Genomic DNA, 19,711 nt, shown 5'->3' with positions numbered 1-19,711 from the left:
AGTAAAGATAGGAAAGGTAGAAATGTGCAACATATATAATGGGAACCAACTAAGTCAAATATACAAAGAAAACAAGTAAATCAGAAACTGCTTTAGGAGGATCAATACTCCTTAAATATTCAAAGGGTATACTGAAAGAAGTTAACTTTTGAAGATTCAAATTTAGAATTTTTTATAGGCAAGGGAGAATAACATAAAATGTTTCCATAAAATATTATACCATATCACCTTTTTTAACTTTATTTATTTGAGAGAGACAGACAGCGTGCAAGCAGGGGAAGAGCAGAGAGAAAGGGAGAGAGAATCCCAAGCAGGCTCCACACTGTCAGCACAGAGCTCGACACGGGACTGAAACCCATGAACTGTGAGATCATGACCTGAGCCAAAATCAAGAGTTGGATGCTCAACTGACTGAGACACACAGGTGCCCCTACCATATGACTTTTTAAGGTTAATTTGCTAATAGCATAGGGTGTGATGTAAAATTATGCCCTGGATATAGTAAAAAATTATAAAGAACACAAACTGTTATTTCCATCACACTTCACAAGAGGGAGAATAGGCCCTGCTATGGGCCAATATTCATCTGTTCAAACTCTAATCTCCAATATGATGACACTTGGAGGTGGGGCCTCTGAGAGGTAATTAAATCAGTAGGCATATGAGATATAAGAGACAACAGAGTCTGCTTACTTGCTCTACTTTTCCATCATTTGAGGATACAGCAAGAAAAGAGCCATCTGCAAACCAGGAAGAAGGCTTTCACCAGAACTCAACCATACTGGAACACTGATCTCAGACTTCTCAGCCTTCAGAATCGTGAGAAATAAATTTCTGTTGTTTATGCCACTCAATCTGTAGTATTTTGTTAGAGCAGTCCAAACTAAGACAGGCCCCCATCTGTGACTCTACTAATTTCTACCCCGGAATTTCTACCCAGTATCATAGAATCTACGGATGGTAATAGTATGTTTCCATTACCAGGTGGAATAGCTTGAGTAATCAACCAATTGTTATTCTTCAAGTTCTTATTATGAATAATTTGAAAACCAAAAAAAAAAAAAAATCAGGAAACCCATTTCTTTTATTTTTTAGATTTTTTTATTTTTAATAATAATAATCTCTACACCCAAATGTGGGGCTTAGACTCACAACTCAGGAGTTGCATGCTCTACTGACTGAGCCAGCCAGTCACCTCCATTTCTAAGTCTTACTGACATGTTCCAGTGAAGATCCTCTTCCTGAGAAGAGTACCCTGGTTAACAAGGTGGCCTGTGAGGTAAGTTTGAGGTAGTTAAAATGGTAACAGGAGATTTAGCTGCATATTGTGGAGGAAGGGGGACTCCTTTTATCTCTTTTATAAAAGCTGTTGTATCTTATTAATGAATTGATAGAAATTATTAATATTTAATGAATATCACTTATCAATGGATAGTTTTTTTCCTCTTTGGACGAGTTCTAAGAGATAGCATCTAGGATTCATATACATAGCTGGATTATAAAAATGGGGTAAAATATAAATTAAAATGCTTTTATCTTGTATCCCCTTAAATCTCAAGGAAAATGTCTCTAAGAGTTTATGTAAAGCTATTCTTTTTAAATGCTATTCTATTTTTTAAAGTTTTAAAATATATTTATTTTTAAAAAAGTTTTTCTATTTAAAAGCCATTGCTATGAATGGACCATAATTCATTTAGCCAGTCTAAAAATGCATGTTGTTTCCATGTTTATGTTTATACAAATATGCTAACAGGAGTTACTCCCCATAGAAACAGAAATATAGGAATTACCTATATGAACATCTATGGGAGAATTATAAATTAATACATAACCATAAAATAGAATGCTATAGTGCTGGTGGGAAAGCAAACTGGTGCAGCCACTGTGGAAAACAGCATAGAGCTTCCTCAAAAAGTTAAAAATAGATCTACCCTATGACCTAGCAATTGCACTACTATGTATTTATCCTAAGGATACAAAATTTCTGATGTAAGGGGCACATGCACCCCAATGTTTATAGCAGCACTATTGGCAATAGACAAAGTATGGAAAGAACCTAAATGTCCATCAACTGATGAATGGATAAAGAAATTGTGGTTTATATACACAATGGAGTACTGCTTGGCCATGAGAAGAATGAAATATGGCCTTTTGTAGCAATGTGGATGGAACTGGAGACTGTTATGCTAAGTGAAATAAGTCATACAGAGAAAGACAGATACCATATGTTTTCACTCCTATGTGGATCCTGAAAAACTTAACAGAAGACCATGGGGGAGGGGAAGGAAAAAAAAAAAGAGGTTAGAAAGGGAAGGAACAAAAACATAAGAGACTCTTAAAAACTGAGAACAAACTGAGGGTTGGTGGGGGGTGGGAGGGAGGGGGGGGTGGGTGATGGGTATTGAGGAGAGCACCTGTTGGGATGAGCACTGGGTGTTGTATGGAAATCAATTTGACAATAAATTTCATATTTAAAAAAAAGAAATTAATCCCCTTAGTATTATTTTATATTTTATAATCATGCTTACTGAATCATACATAAAAATATATTTACATTTTAATGAATAATTACAAAGCAAGCATCCACCAAACCACCACTCAAGATCAACAACTGGATACCTGGGATTGCCAATATCCTAGAAGCTCTTTATGTGTCCCTCCCTATTCATAACGCTTTCCTTCAACTTACTATCCTGTTTTTTTTTCTCATCTTTATATCTTTTCTATATTTTTTAATATCCTTAACCAACATATATTCCCAGATTTTAATTTATAACAAATGAAAGCACTCCCTGTGTTTATGACTTGCTTCTTTCAATCAATATCACATTTCAAAAGTTAATGGTATTCTGAGTAGCTATTTTAAATTTTTCATTATGGTAAGATTTTCCACTCCACAAATAAACCACAATTTGTTTATCCACCCTACTCTACAAATATTTAGGATCTTCAATTTGGGGGCTGTTACAAAAAAAAAAAAACTTGGTATGAAAATTCTTTCACATGTATCAAATGGCAGAGTAGGAGACCCAGCTTCCATGCTTCCACAAAGATCAACCATTAAAACGTTTTCCATGAATGAAAACAACTCAGGGAGAGTTCCAGAGTCCACTTAAAAAACTTTAGCCACACACTGAAACAAAAAAACTTGAGAAAAATTAACTGCTTTAAAATGAGAGGAATAAAAGCTTCTTTTTGCCTACATCATCCTATCCCCCAAGCCTTACTTAGCACCAAACTGTTACTTAGCACCAAACTGGGACTTCCCAGATAGAAAGAATTCCCCTGGCATGTAAAAAGAGAGTTGGGTTAGCATTTCCTCCACTCCATAAAGGATCTGCTTAGGTTTCACCCCACCCAGAGACAGATAAAGCTAGGACACATAAATACAGCTAGAAATAAGGAAAAAGAGCAGGTCCTACCAATATAAGCACACAGATGTGAATGACTGTAGTTCCGTGACCTGCTCCACAGATGACCACAGCAGCTTTCATCACTGAAGAAACCAATGGCCAGCACAGCCACTGAGAACACCCCGCAAATTTCAATGGATTTTGTCCCACAGGTATTTGCAATGGCTAATGTCTCCCCTCAGTCCCCACCACACACACCTACTACCACCACCACTGGAGCCCAAGAACCACACAAGCAGCAAACCTATGACTATGTGGCTATAGGAGTGCAAAATACCAGCCTAGATCCCTGTGGCCAACATCCACCACCATACGCTCATTCAGGGCTAGCCCCTCCATTCGTACATCTGCATGCTTCCAACTCAACCCATCACCAGCCTCTACTGCCATGCACATGCCCAGAAGGAGACTATGCAGTCATAGAAGAGCACTGCCAATAGCCAAATCTTCGCAGCTGTTTGCAGGCCTCTGTAGAGGAGGCTCTGTCTTCTGTCACTGTCCTGCACCACTGCATTCACCTGTAGCTAAACCCTCCAACTATTTATCCACAGACCCCTAGCCTATTACCAGCCTCCACTGCTGTATGGCTATAAAAAACCCAGAAGCCATAGTAGTGCACACAGACAGTCAGGTTCCCCAAGCTATCTGTGTGCCCACAACTGGCTTAGCCCTGGATGTCTTCCCTGGCCCCCACTGCTACCTATGTTTTTACAACTGGCCACTGCCACTACACACACACCTGCTGAGGCCCTTGGCCAAGATTGTGTATACCACCAGCTCTGGCCAAATCACTGATTGTTCTGGTCCCTTGCAGTTGACCCTAGAAACAATGCTAAGGACCTCAAGAGCCTCTGAACTCTCTGCAGACCCCTGTAATATTTGCCAAAGACCATGAAATTGTTGATGCTGTGGGCTGAAATGGCTTGAGCTGGCAAATCACAATACTTGAGATCTGGTTCTGCCACATGCCCCCTCATTTGCCCCACACCATTAGACATGGGTCATGACACTCTTCAGCATCCCCCCACCTGCAGTTGAAGATCTTTCCTTACTGAACTCAGTCCATGAAATCTAAAACAGCTAACTGCTTCTTCAAATGTGTAGACAACTATGCAAGAATACAGGAACCACAAAGAATCAGGAAAACATGACTCCACCAAAGGAATATAGTAAATCCCCAGTAATTGGCCCCAAAGAAATAAAGATATAGGACTTGCCCAACAAAGAACCCAAAATAATTTTTCTGAAGATGCTCATAGAGCTACAAGAGAACACATATAAGCAATTTCATGATATAGATAAAATAATACAAGAGAAAAATGAGACAGTCAACAAACATATAAGTCATCTAAAAAATAGAAATTTTGGAGTTGAAAAATATCGTGAAATAAATAAACAAGAAAAAGTGGGACTACATCAAACTAAAAAGTTCCTGCACAGCAAAGGAAAACATCAACAAAATGAAAAGGCATGCTATAGGAAGGGAAAAATGTTTGCAAACCATATATCTGGTAAGAAGTTAATATCCAAAATATGTTTTTTTAATCCAATAAAAAATGGACAGAATACCTGGATGGACATTTTTCCAAAGGCATACAAATGGTAACAGGTACTTGAAAATGTGCTCAACAACATTAACCATCAGGGAAATGTAAATCAAAACAACAGTAAGATATCATCTCACACCTGTCAGAATGTCTATTATCTAAAAGACAAGAGGTAACAGTTGTTGGTGAGGTGTGCAGAAAAAGGAACACTGTGTACTGTTGGTGGGAATGTGAACTGGCACAGCCACAATGGAAGACAGTATGGAGGTCCCTCAAAAAATTAAAAATAGAACTACTGTATAATCCAGCCATCCTACTACTTCTAGGTATATATCCAAATAAAATGAAATCACTGTCTCAAAGAGACATCTGCTCTCCCACACCCACTGCAGCATTATTTACAATAGCCAACATGTGGAAACAATCTAGAAGTCCATAGACAGATGAATGAATGAAGAAAATGTGAGGGGTGTGTGTGTGTGTGTACATACACATATACATTCAATGGAAGATTATTCAGCCATAAAAAAAGGAAATTATGCCCTTTGTGACAACACAGATGGACCCTGAGGACATTATGCTAACTGAAATAATTCAGAAAGAGAAAAACAAATACTATATGATCTCTCTTACATGTGGAATATAAAATATTGAAAAAGAAACAGAATAGAATGGTGGTTTCCAGGAGCTGTGGCATGGGGGAAATGGGGAGATGTTGGTCAAGGGGTACACACTTTCAGTTATAATATGAATAAGTTCTGAGAATCAAATATACAACATGCTGACAGGAGTTAATACTGTATTGTATACTTGAAAGCTGCACTGAGAGTAGAGTTTTTTTTTTTAATTTTTTTTTCAACATTTATTTATTTTTGGGACAGAGAGAGACAGAGCACGAACGGGGGAGGGGCAGAGAGAGAGGGAGACACAGAATCGGAAACAGGCTCCAGGCTCTGAGCCATCAGCCCAGAGCCCGACGCGGGGCTCGAACTCACGGACCGCGAGATCGTGACCTGGCTGAAGTTGGACGCTTAACCGACTGCGCCACCCAGGCGCCCCAATGAGAGTAGAGTTTTAATGTTCTCACCAAAACAACACCAACAACAAAATGGTAATTATAAGAGATACAGGATAAATAAACTACCCATATTGCAGTAAGCATTTTGCAATATATGTGTATCAAATCATTTTGATTACCTTAAACTTATACAATGTTATATGCAATTATATATCAATAAGGCTATGAAAAAAGAGTCTAAGGGTATGCACATCTGCAACTTAATTAAAGAAAAGCTATTTTTCAAAGTTATGCATATGAAGAGTTCCTGTTGGTATATACCCTTGTTAACACTTAACATTGTTACACTTTTTAATTTTTGACAATTTGAGAGGTATGAAACAGTTTCCCATTGTGGTTAGTTTGCAATTCCTTGATTATTCGGTCTTAGATATCTGGATTTATTATTTGGTTAAATTCCTATTTATCCAAAAGATAATTGTCATTTTTTCTGGATTTATAACAATTCCTTATGTCTTCTGTATGCTAATCATTCAACAGTTTCAGGTAATCAAAATCTCTTTTTCCACTACGATTTATTTCAAATTTTCCTGATGGTATCTCTTGACAAACAAATTTTTAATTTTAACATAGTCAATTTTATCAAATTTATCTCTTATGACTGGTACTTTTATGTCTAGTATTAAAAGCCATTCTCTTACCACACAGTAATGAGGATATTCTTGTAAATAATCCAAGAAAATATGTAAACTTTTGCCTTTCATATGTAGGTGTTTAATGACATGGAGTTAATTTTCAAATATGCTATGAGGGAGTGCTCCAACTTTATTTTCCCCATATACATATCAATTATCATAATACCACTTATTGAAAACCCCATGTTTTCTCAACTTATCTGTAATGCCACCTTTGTTACATATCACATACCTAAATGCATTATGTCTGATTTGGGGTTCAATGCTATTCAGTTGGCTTACTTGTCTTTCTTTCCCTATCTTAACTATTACAGATATATAATAAGTCTTCCAACTTGGAAAAATATTTTTTTTAATTTCATTTTCACTAGTATCCAAAAAATGAAGCTCCTACAGATAAATTTAATGAAACACTATAAGAACTTTTCTCTAAAAACTATAAAACATTGCAAAAAACCAAGACCTAAAAATGGAGATATAAACTATTTTCATGTAATGTAAATATTGAGTTAAAAAACCAAACGTTCAATTTTGAACTTGGTTTTATGTTGTGAGAAAGTGGTCCAGTTTCATTCTTTGTGTGTTGCTGTCCAGTTTTCCCAACACCACTTGTTGAAGAGAATTTTTTTTCCATTGGATATTCTTTCTTGCTTTGTTGAAGATCAGTTGACCATATAGTTGTGGACTCATTTCTGGGTTTTCTATTCTGTTCCACTGACCTAGTTTTGTGCCAGTACCATCCTGCCTTGATCACTATAGCTTTCTAATATAACTTGAAGCCTAGAATTGTGACGCCTCCAACTTTGCTTTTCTTTTTCAAGATTATTTTAGCTATTCAAGGTCTTTTGTGGTTCCATACAAATATGTTCATCTGTTAAGTTTCTTAAATTCCACATATAAGTGAAATCATATGATATCCATCTTTCTCTGACTTATTTCCCTTAGCATAATACCCACCAGTTCCATCCACGTTGTTGAAAATGGCAAGATTCCATTCTTTTTCATCACTGAGTAGTATTCCATTGTGTATATATACCACATCTTCTTAATCCATTCATCAGTTGATAAACATTTGGGCTCTTTCCATACTTTGGCTATTGTTGATAGAGCTGCTATAAACATTGGGGTGCATGTGCCCCTATGAATCAGCACTCCTGTATCCTTTGGATAAATTCCTAGTACTGCAATTGCTGGGTCATACGGTAGTTAGTTCTATTTTTAATTTTTTGAGTAACCTCTACTCTGTTTTCCAGAGCAGCTGCACCAGTTTGCATTCCCACCAACAGTGCAAGAGGGTTCTCCTTTCTCCACATCCTTGCCAACACCTGTTGTTTCTTGCATTTTTTATGTTAGCCACTCTGACTGGTGTGAGGACAGAACTAGAGTATATTATGCTAAGTGAAATAAATCAGGCAGAGAAAGACAATTTTTATGATTTCATATTTGGAATTTAACACAACAGATGAACACAGGGAAAGGGTAGGAAAAACAAGATAAAAACAGAGGGAGGCAAACCATAGGAGACTCTTAAATACAGAGAACAAACTGAGGGTTTTTGGAGAGGAGATGGGTGGGGAACAGGCTAAATAAGTAATGGGTATAAAGGAGGGCACTTGTTGGTATGAGCACTGGGTGTTATACGTAAGTGATGAATCACTGGGTTCTACTCCTGAAACCAACACTACGCTGTATGTTAACTTGAATTTATTTTTTTTAATATGAAATTTATTATCAAATTGGTTTCCATATAACACCCAGTGCTCATCCCAGCAGGTGCCCTCCTCAATGCCCATCACCCACTTTCCCCTCCCTCCCACCCCCCATCAACCCTCAGTTTATTCTTTTTTTAAGAGTCTCTTATTGGGGCGTCTGGGTGGCTCAGTTGGTTAAGCTTCCGACTTCGGCTCAGGTCACGATCTCGCGGTCTGTGAGTTCGAGCCCCGCTTCGGGCTCTGGGCTGATGGCTCAGAGCCTGGAGCCTGCTTCCGATTCTGTGTCTCCCTCTCTTTCTGCCCCTCCCCCATTCATGCTCTGTCTCTCTCTGTCTCAATAAAATAAACATTAAAAAAAAATTTTTTTTTTTAAAGAGTCTTATGGTTTGGCTCCCTCCCTCTCTAACTTTTTTTTCCCTTCCCCTCCCCCATGGTCTTCTATTAAGTTTCTCAGGACCCACATAAGAGTGAAATTAACTTGAATTTAAATAAATAAATTTTAGGGGTGCCTGGGTGGCTCAGTCAGTTCAGCGTCCAACTTGAGCTCTGGTCATGATCTTGCAGTTTCATGAGTTTGAGCCCTGCTTTGGGCTCTGCACTGATAGTGTGGAGCCTGCTTGGGATTCTCTCTCTCTCCCTCTCTCTCTGCCCCTCCACTAGTCACACTGTCTCTGCATCTCTCAAAATAAATAAATAAACTTTAATAAATAAATAATAAATAAAATTTTAAAATTAGTAAAAGATCTGAACAAATGCCTCACCAAAGATGGCAAAAAAAAGTATGAAAAAAATCTCAACATCAGATATTACAAATTAGAGCAAAAACTTTTAGAATGGCTAAAATCCAAAATTCTGGTAACACCAAATGTTGACAAAGATATAGGTCAATAGGAATTCTTATTCTCATTGATGGTGGGGATACAAAATGATACAGTCCGTTTGCAAGATGGTTTAGCAGTTTCTTAAAAAACTAAACATACATTTACTATATGACCCAGCAATTGCACTCCTTGGTATTCACCCCAATGAGCTGAAAAACATGCACACACACACACACACAAAATAATATTTTAGCAGCTTTTCTTTAATTGCAAAAACTCAGAAGCAACCAAGTTGTCCTTCAGTAGATGAATGGATTAAACAAACTATGGTACATCCATATAATGGATTATTATTCATTAATAAAAATAAATCAACTATAAAACCACAAAAATCATTAAGAAGGAAATTTAAATGCATACTGCTAAGTAAAGGAAAGACTGTATGAGTCCAAATATATGACATACTTGGAAGGGCAATACTACAGAGACATCAAAAAGATTAATGATTGCCAAGGACTCAGGTAGATGGAAGGAGAAATAAATAGGTAGAACATGTGATGCAAGGCAGTGAAACCTGTCTGTATGATATTGTAATGGTGGATACATGACATTATACATTTGTCAAAACCTATAGAACTCTGTAGCACAAAGATTGAACCCAATGTAAGCTTGGAATTTAATTAATAATATTGTATTAATATTGTATTGTATTGGTTCATCAATTTTAACAAATGTAGCACACTAATGAAAAATGTTAATAAAACTGTGCAGAGAGTAGGCAGCAGAGAATGGGTATATGGGAACTCTGTACTTTCTGCTCAAGTTTTCCATAAACCTAAAACTGCTGTAAAGAAATAAATTTCATTAATTATGAAATGAAGCAATATCAAAGTTAAATAGTATAAACACAGAGTGGAATACAAAGATAACTTGTGCCTTGTTGATTAGGCTATGATATCAAATTTAGAGAATGGGAAGAGAATAAAGTTTGGCCAGAGAATATGAAAAGGGTACACTTAGCAGAAAAAGAGAGCATATACAAGTAAAACTGAATAATACTGAGAGAAAGCATATTTATACTAAAGGAGCGCAGGGACTGCGGCAGCTGTCATGGAAAAAGATAGCTCATAGATACACAGAACATATATGTGTGTTGAACATGTATATATGTATGTTGAATGGGGGGTGGAGGTGGGGTGGGAAAAATGGGTGAAAGAGGTCAAAAGGTACAAACTTCCAGTTACGAAATAAGTAAGTTATGGGATATAATGTACAGATGGTGTCTATAGTTAGTAATACTGTATTGCATATTTGAAAGTTGTTAAGAGAGTAGATCTTGAAAGTTCTCATCACAAGAACAAAAAATTCTTGTAATCGAACTAGATTTATTGTGATGATCATCTTGCAAATTATACAAATATCACACACTTGATGCTAATGTAATGTATGTCAATTATACCTCAATTAAATAAATGAATGAAGAGACAGAGACAGACAAAAGGAGAACATTTTTAAGTAATCAGTAACACTTCTATTATATTTAATTCTTTTGGTTTTGTGGTTAGAGGATGTGTTCCAATCAGCCTATATGTGGGCATAGAGACTTCTGTTTTTGTCCATGAAGGAGCATCAGGGACTAGAATTATTCTTTTACCTTAAGCCAATTAAAATCTTGGGGGAAAATATGTAAAACAGCAATATTCAGACATTGGAAAACAAGCAGAAGGAAAAGAAAGGAACAGAGCCCTTTGATAACCCCATCTTACTTCCTGAAGTTTCCAGGCCACAGCATAAGGAAGGGGGACCCAGAGTCTACTGCTCTCCTGGGGTTCAGAGACAAAGTTTAGATTTTTGGAAGCCCAAAGCAGCTAGAATTCACAGGACACAGTATTAGAGAGAAGACAGCTGCACAGATTCAGAAAGACAGCCCTAGAGATGTGCAGAGAGTTTTCCTGGATGTAAAAAGAAACTTTCACTACCCACTCCAAAGCTCTAGATAGCTTTCTACTCATGTAGTCAGTCAGGACTTTTGGATCAAAGGTCTCTACAGAATTTGGGAGCACTGTAGAATCAAGCTGTAGAATTAATCACTGTTGAATTAAAGCCTTTGTTTTTTTTTTTTAATTTTTTTTTTTCAACGTTTATTTATTTTTGGGACAGAGAGAGACAGAGCATGAACGGGGGAGGGGCAGAGAGAGAGGGAGACACAGAATCGGAAACAAAGCCTTTGGTTTAAATATGGCAACACTAGGGTTTAAAGCCGAAGTGGAAAGAGAACAGGATTCCTGTCAACCTTTTCTACGCAAGTTTTATTTTCTAGCTTATAATATAAATTGTACTCTACAGCATATATTACATCATTGTTTCAAAATTCTTTCTACTATCTTGACATAAGCAAGGTAATTTCTCCTTTCTGTTGATAAGTAGTCAGAAGTTCAACAGAGCAGTTCTAGCAGCTCTTTATATTCATGAACCAATTGGTACTCAGCTGTTATCAAAGAATTAGTGCATATGAGTTGATCTATAATTCACAGAAACAAAATCTACAAATGACCTTTTAAGTTTATTGCTGTTCCATCTCAAAGGCTTGGCACGCCTGAAACATTTCAGCAGCATACTCTAATCACAACCAAAACTCCTCCATCCCTTGGGGTGCCTGAGTGGCTCAGTCGGTTAAGTGCTTGACTTCGGTTCAGGACATGATCTCAAGGTTCATGAGTTTGAGTTGAGCCCTGTGTCTGACTCTGCTGACAGCTCAGAGCCTGGAGCCTGCTTTGGATTCTGTGTTTCCCTCTCTCTGCCCTTCCCCTGCTAATGCTCTTTCTCTCAAAAATAAACATAAAAAAATTGTTTTTAAATCCTCCGTCCTCAAAAATGAGTCTATTTTTTGTAGCATGTAGCCTTAATTAGGAATTTCAATACTTGCTTGATAGTCAGTTCAACTGTATGGCTCCAAACTCCAGGGACTCTATGTTATTACTTTATAATAACTTTAAATTATAGAAAACTATAGAAATTAATGCACTTGACACAAGTTGTTAACACAATAATGTTTAAATGAGTGGAAACTTACGTGGATCAGTTGCAGAAACATCTATAAATTCTTTAGTTGGGTGGGTTTTTATGAATTCTGAAATAATAGTAAATTTGTCATATGTTTAATATATCAATTATACATATTGAGTTTAAAGAAAACTCTAAGAAAAACAATAGAGCTCCCAACAGTGGAAAGCCTCCCAATCAGGCACCAAATGGTAATATCTGAATGAATGTATATAACAATTGAGTAATATAAACTCATCATTTTCTCAACAACACTTGTTCCTCTTACATTCTTTTAATTAATGTTACCATGATTTAATCTCCCTTCCTTTCATATCTAATCACCAAGTTTTCCCAATTTTACCAGTAAATTTTCTCAAATCTACCCCGATTCTTGTTTATTTATGCTCTCATATAAGAACTTATCACACATCTAAAACACAGCAATAACTTCCCTTCCCTATACCTAGTCCCCAAATATAGCTTCTACAATGTGGCCAGAATAATCTGTCTACAATTAAATCCAACAATGTCACTTTCTTACAAAAAGTCGTCAGCGATTCCCTAGTATATACGAGGAAAAAAAAGTTCGCTAGCACAGCATCCGATCCCTCTGACTAGGCTCTCTCTTACCTTATCCCTACCTTCTAGCTCCAAATTCTAATACCATTCCACTTGCAATTCCCTATTCACGCTCTTTGCTCATACTAGGTCTTCTTCGTAAAAAAACAGATATCTCCCTTCTTCATTTGACTAGATCCTATTATGTAAAGGACAAAGGATCCTTTGTCCTTTACAGTTGCATAAAATCTTTCCAACTCCCTCAGGTTGAACAAACTGGCTCTCTGTGGATTCACTGAAAATCACACATAACCTTTATCATGCATTCTCATGTATTACACTATATTAAAATGATACATAATGTGCTTGTGTCCTTACTGCATTGTGTATTTTATGGTGGTAACAACCAAGGTTTATTCGTTTTGTACAACTCCCAGAATCTGAAACATAATAACTTTTATTGAAAATATCAAACTCACTATTGAATATATCTTTAAATTTACTATTATATAATTTTATGGATATAAATTTTTAAACTAAGTCTCAAATGTTAATGTAATATAGAAAAAACTTATAATGCTAAACATGTATAAAATATTATCACCTTCAATTATCTGCTGTATGGTTTCATAACTTTGTAATGCTCCTGGTAAATTTTCACTATGCCTGTTTAAATTTCAATAAATACAACATGTATTTATTATCAAAGAATAAGAGTTTAAATTACACTTAATAAATAGAATATATGCTCTAGATATTATACAGTTTGTAAAATAAAATTTAACATATTTTTTAACTTTTATTCACAGACAGTAAGGTAAATTAATTAGTACCAAGCAAATAAGTATAAAAGTCACATTATGTAATTCTAAAAATTCTATGTATTCCATGAATATAATTAGGTATATCAACAACAATCTTAATAAAAATAGCAAAAGTAGGGGCGCCTGGGTGGCGCAGTCGGTTAAGCGTCCGACTTCAGCCAGGTCACGATCTCGTGGTCCGTGAGTTCGAGCCCCGCGTCAGGCTCTGGGCTGACGGCTCGGAGCCTGGAGCCTGTTTCCGATTCTGTGTCTCCCTCTCTCTCTGCCCCTCCCCCGTTCATGCTCTGTCTCTCTCTGTCCCAAAAATAAATAAACGTTGAAAAAAAAATTAAAAAAAAAATAGCAAAAGTAAATTGAATAAAAATAGGATATTTCTTTTAATGGTGAAATTATTAAGAGCACAAGTTCTAGAGACAAGCTGCTTGGCTCAAAACTTGTCTTTCCCACTTACTAATTATATGACCTTGGGTAAGTTATTTAATGTCTCTGACTTTTAGTTTCTTCATCTATTAAAATTGGGATATTAGAGTACATATCTCAGAAAGTAGTACTCTTCAGATCACTGTTTCCACGCTGTATGTCCACAGGCTGTTTGCCCTGCCTTCTTGCCAAGAGCAACCCCAGTGCCCTCTGATTTCACTTATATGTAGAATTTAAGAAACAAAACAGGGACCCCTGGGTGACTCAGTCAGTTAAGAGTCTGACTTTTGATTTCAGCTCAGTTCATGATCTCCCAGTTGGTAAGACTGAGCCCCACATCAGGCTCCCCACTGACATCATGGAGCCCCTTGGGATCCTCTCTCCCTCTCTGCCCCTCCCCCACTCACACTCTCTTTCAAAATAAACTTTAAAAAAAAGAAACAAAGAAATGGGAAAAGGGGGGGGGGAAGCTAGAAAGACAAATTAAAAAGCAGACTTTTAATTATAGAGAACAAACTGATGGTTGTAAGAGGGGAAGTGAGAGGAGGGATGGGTAAAATAGGTGATGGGGATTAAGGAGTGCATCTGTCATGATAAGCACCAGTATGGAACTGTTAAATCACTATTTTGTACACCTGAAACTAATATAATGATGTATGTTAACTATACTGGAATTAAAACAAAAAATAAAATAACAAAATAACAAAAGTTGAATATGTCAGACATCTAATGTATAGCATGCTGTTTACAGTTAACAATATTAATGTATACTTCATATTTGCTAAGAGTGAATCTTAAAGTGTTTTCACCACACACAAAAGAAGTAACTATGTGAGGTGGGAAAAAAAAGTCCTAAAAGTTATTCCATGATAATAATTTAGTCATCTATTAAATTCAAGACAGATAAACCTCAAATATCAAAAGTCAGATAATAGGAGTATCATTGTAATCAATCATTTGAATCTTTCTCCCATCTGTCAAAAAAAAAAGGCTTTCCACAACTAGAAAGTAGAGAATTTTTCTTTAGAACATATCCCTGTCCCTATGAAATTTTTAATGATGCTGTTCATAAATAACTTTATCTTAGTTTCCTATTTACTATAGAAGCTGCATAATCAAACTGAGAGAATATTTTAAAAGCCAGATATTTAAGCCAGCCATTCCAACAGAACTTTCTAGCAACAGCCACATGTGGCTACTAAGCATTTGAAATATGGGTAGTATGAATGCAGAATTGACTTTTTAATAAAATTGAACTGAATTTCAATTTTAGTAGCTAGATGTGACTAGTGACTACTGATTTTCCGGTGCCACTTCAAACTGTCAAAAATTTCAAATAGGAGCAAGCTGAGTATACTATTTGATATGATTTAGAAACTACATACAGCACAATATCTGAACCATTACATGTGTTACTACTTTATACCCACTCTTATTGTTTTGAATTCTATTAACTCTTATATTTTACTTACTTGGGTTTAGACAACAAGGCTTTCAAGGAGTATAAAGACTCTTGTTTAAGACGATTTTTCAGTTCTTCTAGTTTTTGCACCTGCTTTACTACTTGTGCAAGGCTTAAAGTGACCGTTTTGTCAGGTGCTGGAAACTCTGTTTCTAAAAAATTTTGATCTTTACTTATCTAAAACATAAAATTAGCCAGTTACTTAAGAAATACCCATTTTGCAACTATATCTCAAAGAAATGTCATCATTTTATTTACAAGTTACATAATTTTTATATTTTATCTATAACTACAATGAAATAATAATATTTTATAAATATAATTTAAGAGTAATTATCTAGCAACAGAATTATAGTTAAGTATTGACTTTTACATGTCAAAACTAATCCTTAATATAGGAGAATTTTAAGCAAGTTCAATAACAATTGTAGCAGAATAATTAACGGTAATTCAAAATATTTACAAGAGAATTCTAAAATAATTGATTTCCCAAAATCCTTTTTAAGAATACTCTTACCTGTGATAAATATGGAAATACAGTAATTTGCTCTCAAAAGCAATACTTTCTACTACTAACTCCCAGAAGTTAATATATAAGTCCATGAAACTGGCATTCTTCCATCTGTATGTGGAAAACTGAGACCCATTTGGATGTCTCAAGACTTTTTGAACAGACCAAGCTACAGAATAATGAGCAGTCAGAAAATCAATAGGATCCATAGAATAAGATGATAGACCATAACTGGTATTATAGACAATAAGTCTATTTAAAGAAAGTTCATCAAGATGAATGCCCCCCCATCCAAAAAAACAAAACAAACAAAAATAAAAAATAAAAAAAATGAAAGAAATATCAAACAGCTAACATGTGGAGACATAAGCAATCAGAGTAGCAATGGAGGTAAAAAAAAAAAAAATTCAGAATAGCAGAGATCCACACACATATATACCTCTGACCCTTATGATGTGAGGGAAAGCTAAAAAGAAAAAAGTAGTAGTAGTCAAGGCATAGTCCTAAAACCTAGCAAAGAGAAATTCTAGCAATGGGAATTTAAAAGAGACATTTTAGTAATGGCTACTTGAAATGGAATTAGGATATAACAGCAAGAAGTAAACACTGGGCAATGTTCTGGAAGTCTGAAACTGGGGGATACAGGACAACTGGAAGAGATGTATGGAAACTCTATGGACAAAGGCACGATCCCAAAGAGAGGACATAATTTGGTATATAAGATACATTGCCAAATCATAAATGGAATCTAAAACCATCATAAATGGATCTAAAAAGTGATGTAGCAATCAGCCACAGTTATCAATTTATTAACTCTCATCTAAAAATTCATTCTTACTATGAAAAATTATATGCCAACAAACTGGACAACCCAGAAAATGGACAAAGTCCTAGACATCCGCACACTGCCAAAACTCAAACAGGAAGAAAGAAAATCTGAACAGACCCATAACCAGCAAAGAAATTGAATCGGTTATCAAAAATCCCCAATAAATAAGAGTCCTGAGCCAGATGGCTTCCCAGGGGAATTCTACCAGACATTTAAAGCAGAGTTAATACCTATCCTTTTCAAGCTGTTCCAAAAAATTGAAACGGAAGGAAAGCTTCTGGATTCATTCTATGAAGCCAGCATTACCTTGATTCCCAAACCAGACAGAGACCCCACAAAAAAGGAGAATTACAGACCAATATGTCTGATGAAAATGGATGTAAAACTTCTCAACAAGACACTAGCAAATTGCATTCAACAGTATATTAAAAAGAATTATTCACCACGATCAAGTGGGATTCATTCCTGGGCTACAGGGCTGGTTCAATATTTTCAAATCAATCAATGTGATACATCACATTAATAGAAGAAAGGATAAGAACGATATGATCCTGTCAATAGACGCAGAAAAAACATTTGACAAAATACAGCATCCTTTCTTTATAAAAACCCCCAAAAGGTTGGGATAGAAGGAACATACCTTAACATCATAAAAGCCATATATGAAAAGCCCACAGCTAATATCATCCTCAATGGGGAAAAATTGAGAGCTTTCTCCCTGAGGTCAGGAAAATGACAGGGATGTCCACTCTCACCAATGTTGTGTTTTGTTTTTTTTTTACATTTATTTATTTTTTGAGAGACATAGAGAGAGCACAAGTTGGGGAGGGGCAGAGAGAGAAGGAGACACAGAATCTGAAGCAGGCTCCAGGCTCTGAGCTGTCAGCACAGAGCCTGACTCAGGGCTTGAACTCACAAACCATGAGATCATGACCTGAGCTGAAGTCAGACACTTAACCGACTGAGCCACCCAGGCACCCCTCACCAATGTTGTTTAACATAGTGTTGGAAGTCCTAGCTACAACTGACAACAAAATGAAATAAAAGGCATCCAAATTGGTAAAGAAGAAGTCAACCTTTCACTTTTTGCAGATGACATGATACTTTACATGGAAAACCCAAAAGACTCCACCAAAAAGCTGCTAGAACTGGTATGTGAATTCAGCAAACTTGCAGGATATAAAATCAATGTACAGAAATAGGTCTCATTTCTATACGCCAATAATGAAGCATTGGAAAGAGAAATAAAGAAACTGATCTATTTACAATTGCACCAGGAACCATAAAATACCTGGGAATAAACCTAACCAAAGAAGTAAAGGATCTGTACTCTGAAAATTAAGGAACACTTGTGAAAGAAATTGAAGACACAAAGAAATGGAAAAATATTCCCTGCTCATGGATTGCAAGAACAAACATTGTTAAAGTGTCCATACTACCCAGAGCAATTTACACATTCAATACACAATCAAAATAGCACCAGCATTCTTCTCAGAGCTAGAACAATCCTAAAATTTGTATGCAACCAGAAAAGACCCTAAAAAGCCAAAGTAATGTTGAAAAAGAAAAAACATAGGGGGAGGCATCACAATCCCAGACCTTAGCCTGTTACTACAAAGCTGTAGTCATCAAGACAGTATGGTATTGGCACAAAAACAGACACATAGACCAATAGAATACAACAGAAAACCCAGAACTGGACCCACAAATGTATGGCCAACTAATCTTCGACAAAGCAGGAAAGGGTATCCAATGGAAAAAAGATAGTCTCTTTAGCAAGATTCTGAGAGAACTGGACAGCAACATGCAGAAGGATGAAACTGGAACATTCTCTTCCACAATACACAAAAATAAATTCAAATGGATGAAAGACCTAAATGTGACACAGGAAATCATCAAAACCCCTAGAGGAGAAAACAGGCAACAACCTCTTTGACCGCGGCCACAGCAACATCTTATTTGACATGTCTCTGAAGGCAAGGGAAATAAAGGCAAAAATGAGCTATTGGTATCTCATCAATAAAAAAAAAAAAAAAAGCTTCTGCACAGCAAAGGAAAGAATCAACAAAACTAAAAGGCAACCAGTGGAATGGGAGAAGATATTTGCAAATGACACATCAGATAAAGGGTTAGTATCCAAAATCTTTAAATAATTTACCAAACTCAACATCCAAAAACAAATAATCCAGTGAAGAAGGATGAAACTTATTCCAGGGAAGAAGACGTGAATAGACACTTTCCGAAGAAGACTTCCAGATGGCTAGCAGACACATGAAAAGATGTCCAACATCACTAATAATCAGGGAAATATATATCAAAACTACACCAGTCAGAGTGGCTAAAATTAATAACTCAGGAAACAACACATGTTGGCAAGAATGTGGAGAAACGGGAACCCTCTTGCACTGTTGGTGGGAATGCAAACTGGAAAACAGTGTGAAGATTACTCAAAAAATTAAAAATAGAACTACCCTATGACCCAGCAATTGCACTACTGGGAATTTATCCAAAGGATAGAGGAGTGCTGATTCACAGGGGCACATGTACCCCAACGTTTACCACAGGACTATCAACAATAGCATATTATGGAAAGAGCCCAAATGTCCATAAACTGATGAATGGAAAAAGAAGACGTGGTGTACATATACAATGGACTACTACTCAGCAATGAAGAAGAATGAAATCTTGCCATTCACAACAACATGGATGGAACTGGAGGGTATTATGCTAAGTGAAATAAGTCAGTCAGGAGAAAGATGGATACCATGTTTTCACTCATATGTGGAATCTGAGAAACTTAATAGAAGACCATGGGAGAAAGGAAAGAAAAAAAAAATAGTTACGGGGGGGGGGGGG

At 36.3% G+C, this 19,711-nt stretch overlaps 1 protein-coding gene across 1 annotated transcript in view; it reads right to left on the bottom strand.

Moving 5' to 3' along the window:
* LOC121014636 (coiled-coil domain-containing protein 7-like) overlaps positions 1-19,711 on the bottom strand; it is an 82,649-nt gene that overhangs the window by 28,399 nt on the left and 34,539 nt on the right. Inside the window, exons 4-6 of the mRNA XM_040451032.1 lie at positions 15,526-15,692; positions 13,414-13,475; positions 12,280-12,336 (exon numbers count right to left, since the gene is read on the bottom strand). Coding sequence (XP_040306966.1) covers positions 12,280-12,336; positions 13,414-13,475; positions 15,526-15,692 — 286 coding nt within the window. The remainder of the gene's footprint in view (positions 1-12,279; positions 12,337-13,413; positions 13,476-15,525; positions 15,693-19,711) is intronic.

Source organism: Herpailurus yagouaroundi, unplaced genomic scaffold (genome assembly GCF_014898765.1).
Source record: "Herpailurus yagouaroundi ecotype Mexico unplaced genomic scaffold, PumYag 203, whole genome shotgun sequence".
NCBI lineage: Eukaryota > Metazoa > Chordata > Mammalia > Carnivora > Felidae > Herpailurus > Herpailurus yagouaroundi.
Note: the sequence above shows the minus strand (reverse complement) of the source record. Positions and strands in the feature narration are given on the sequence as shown.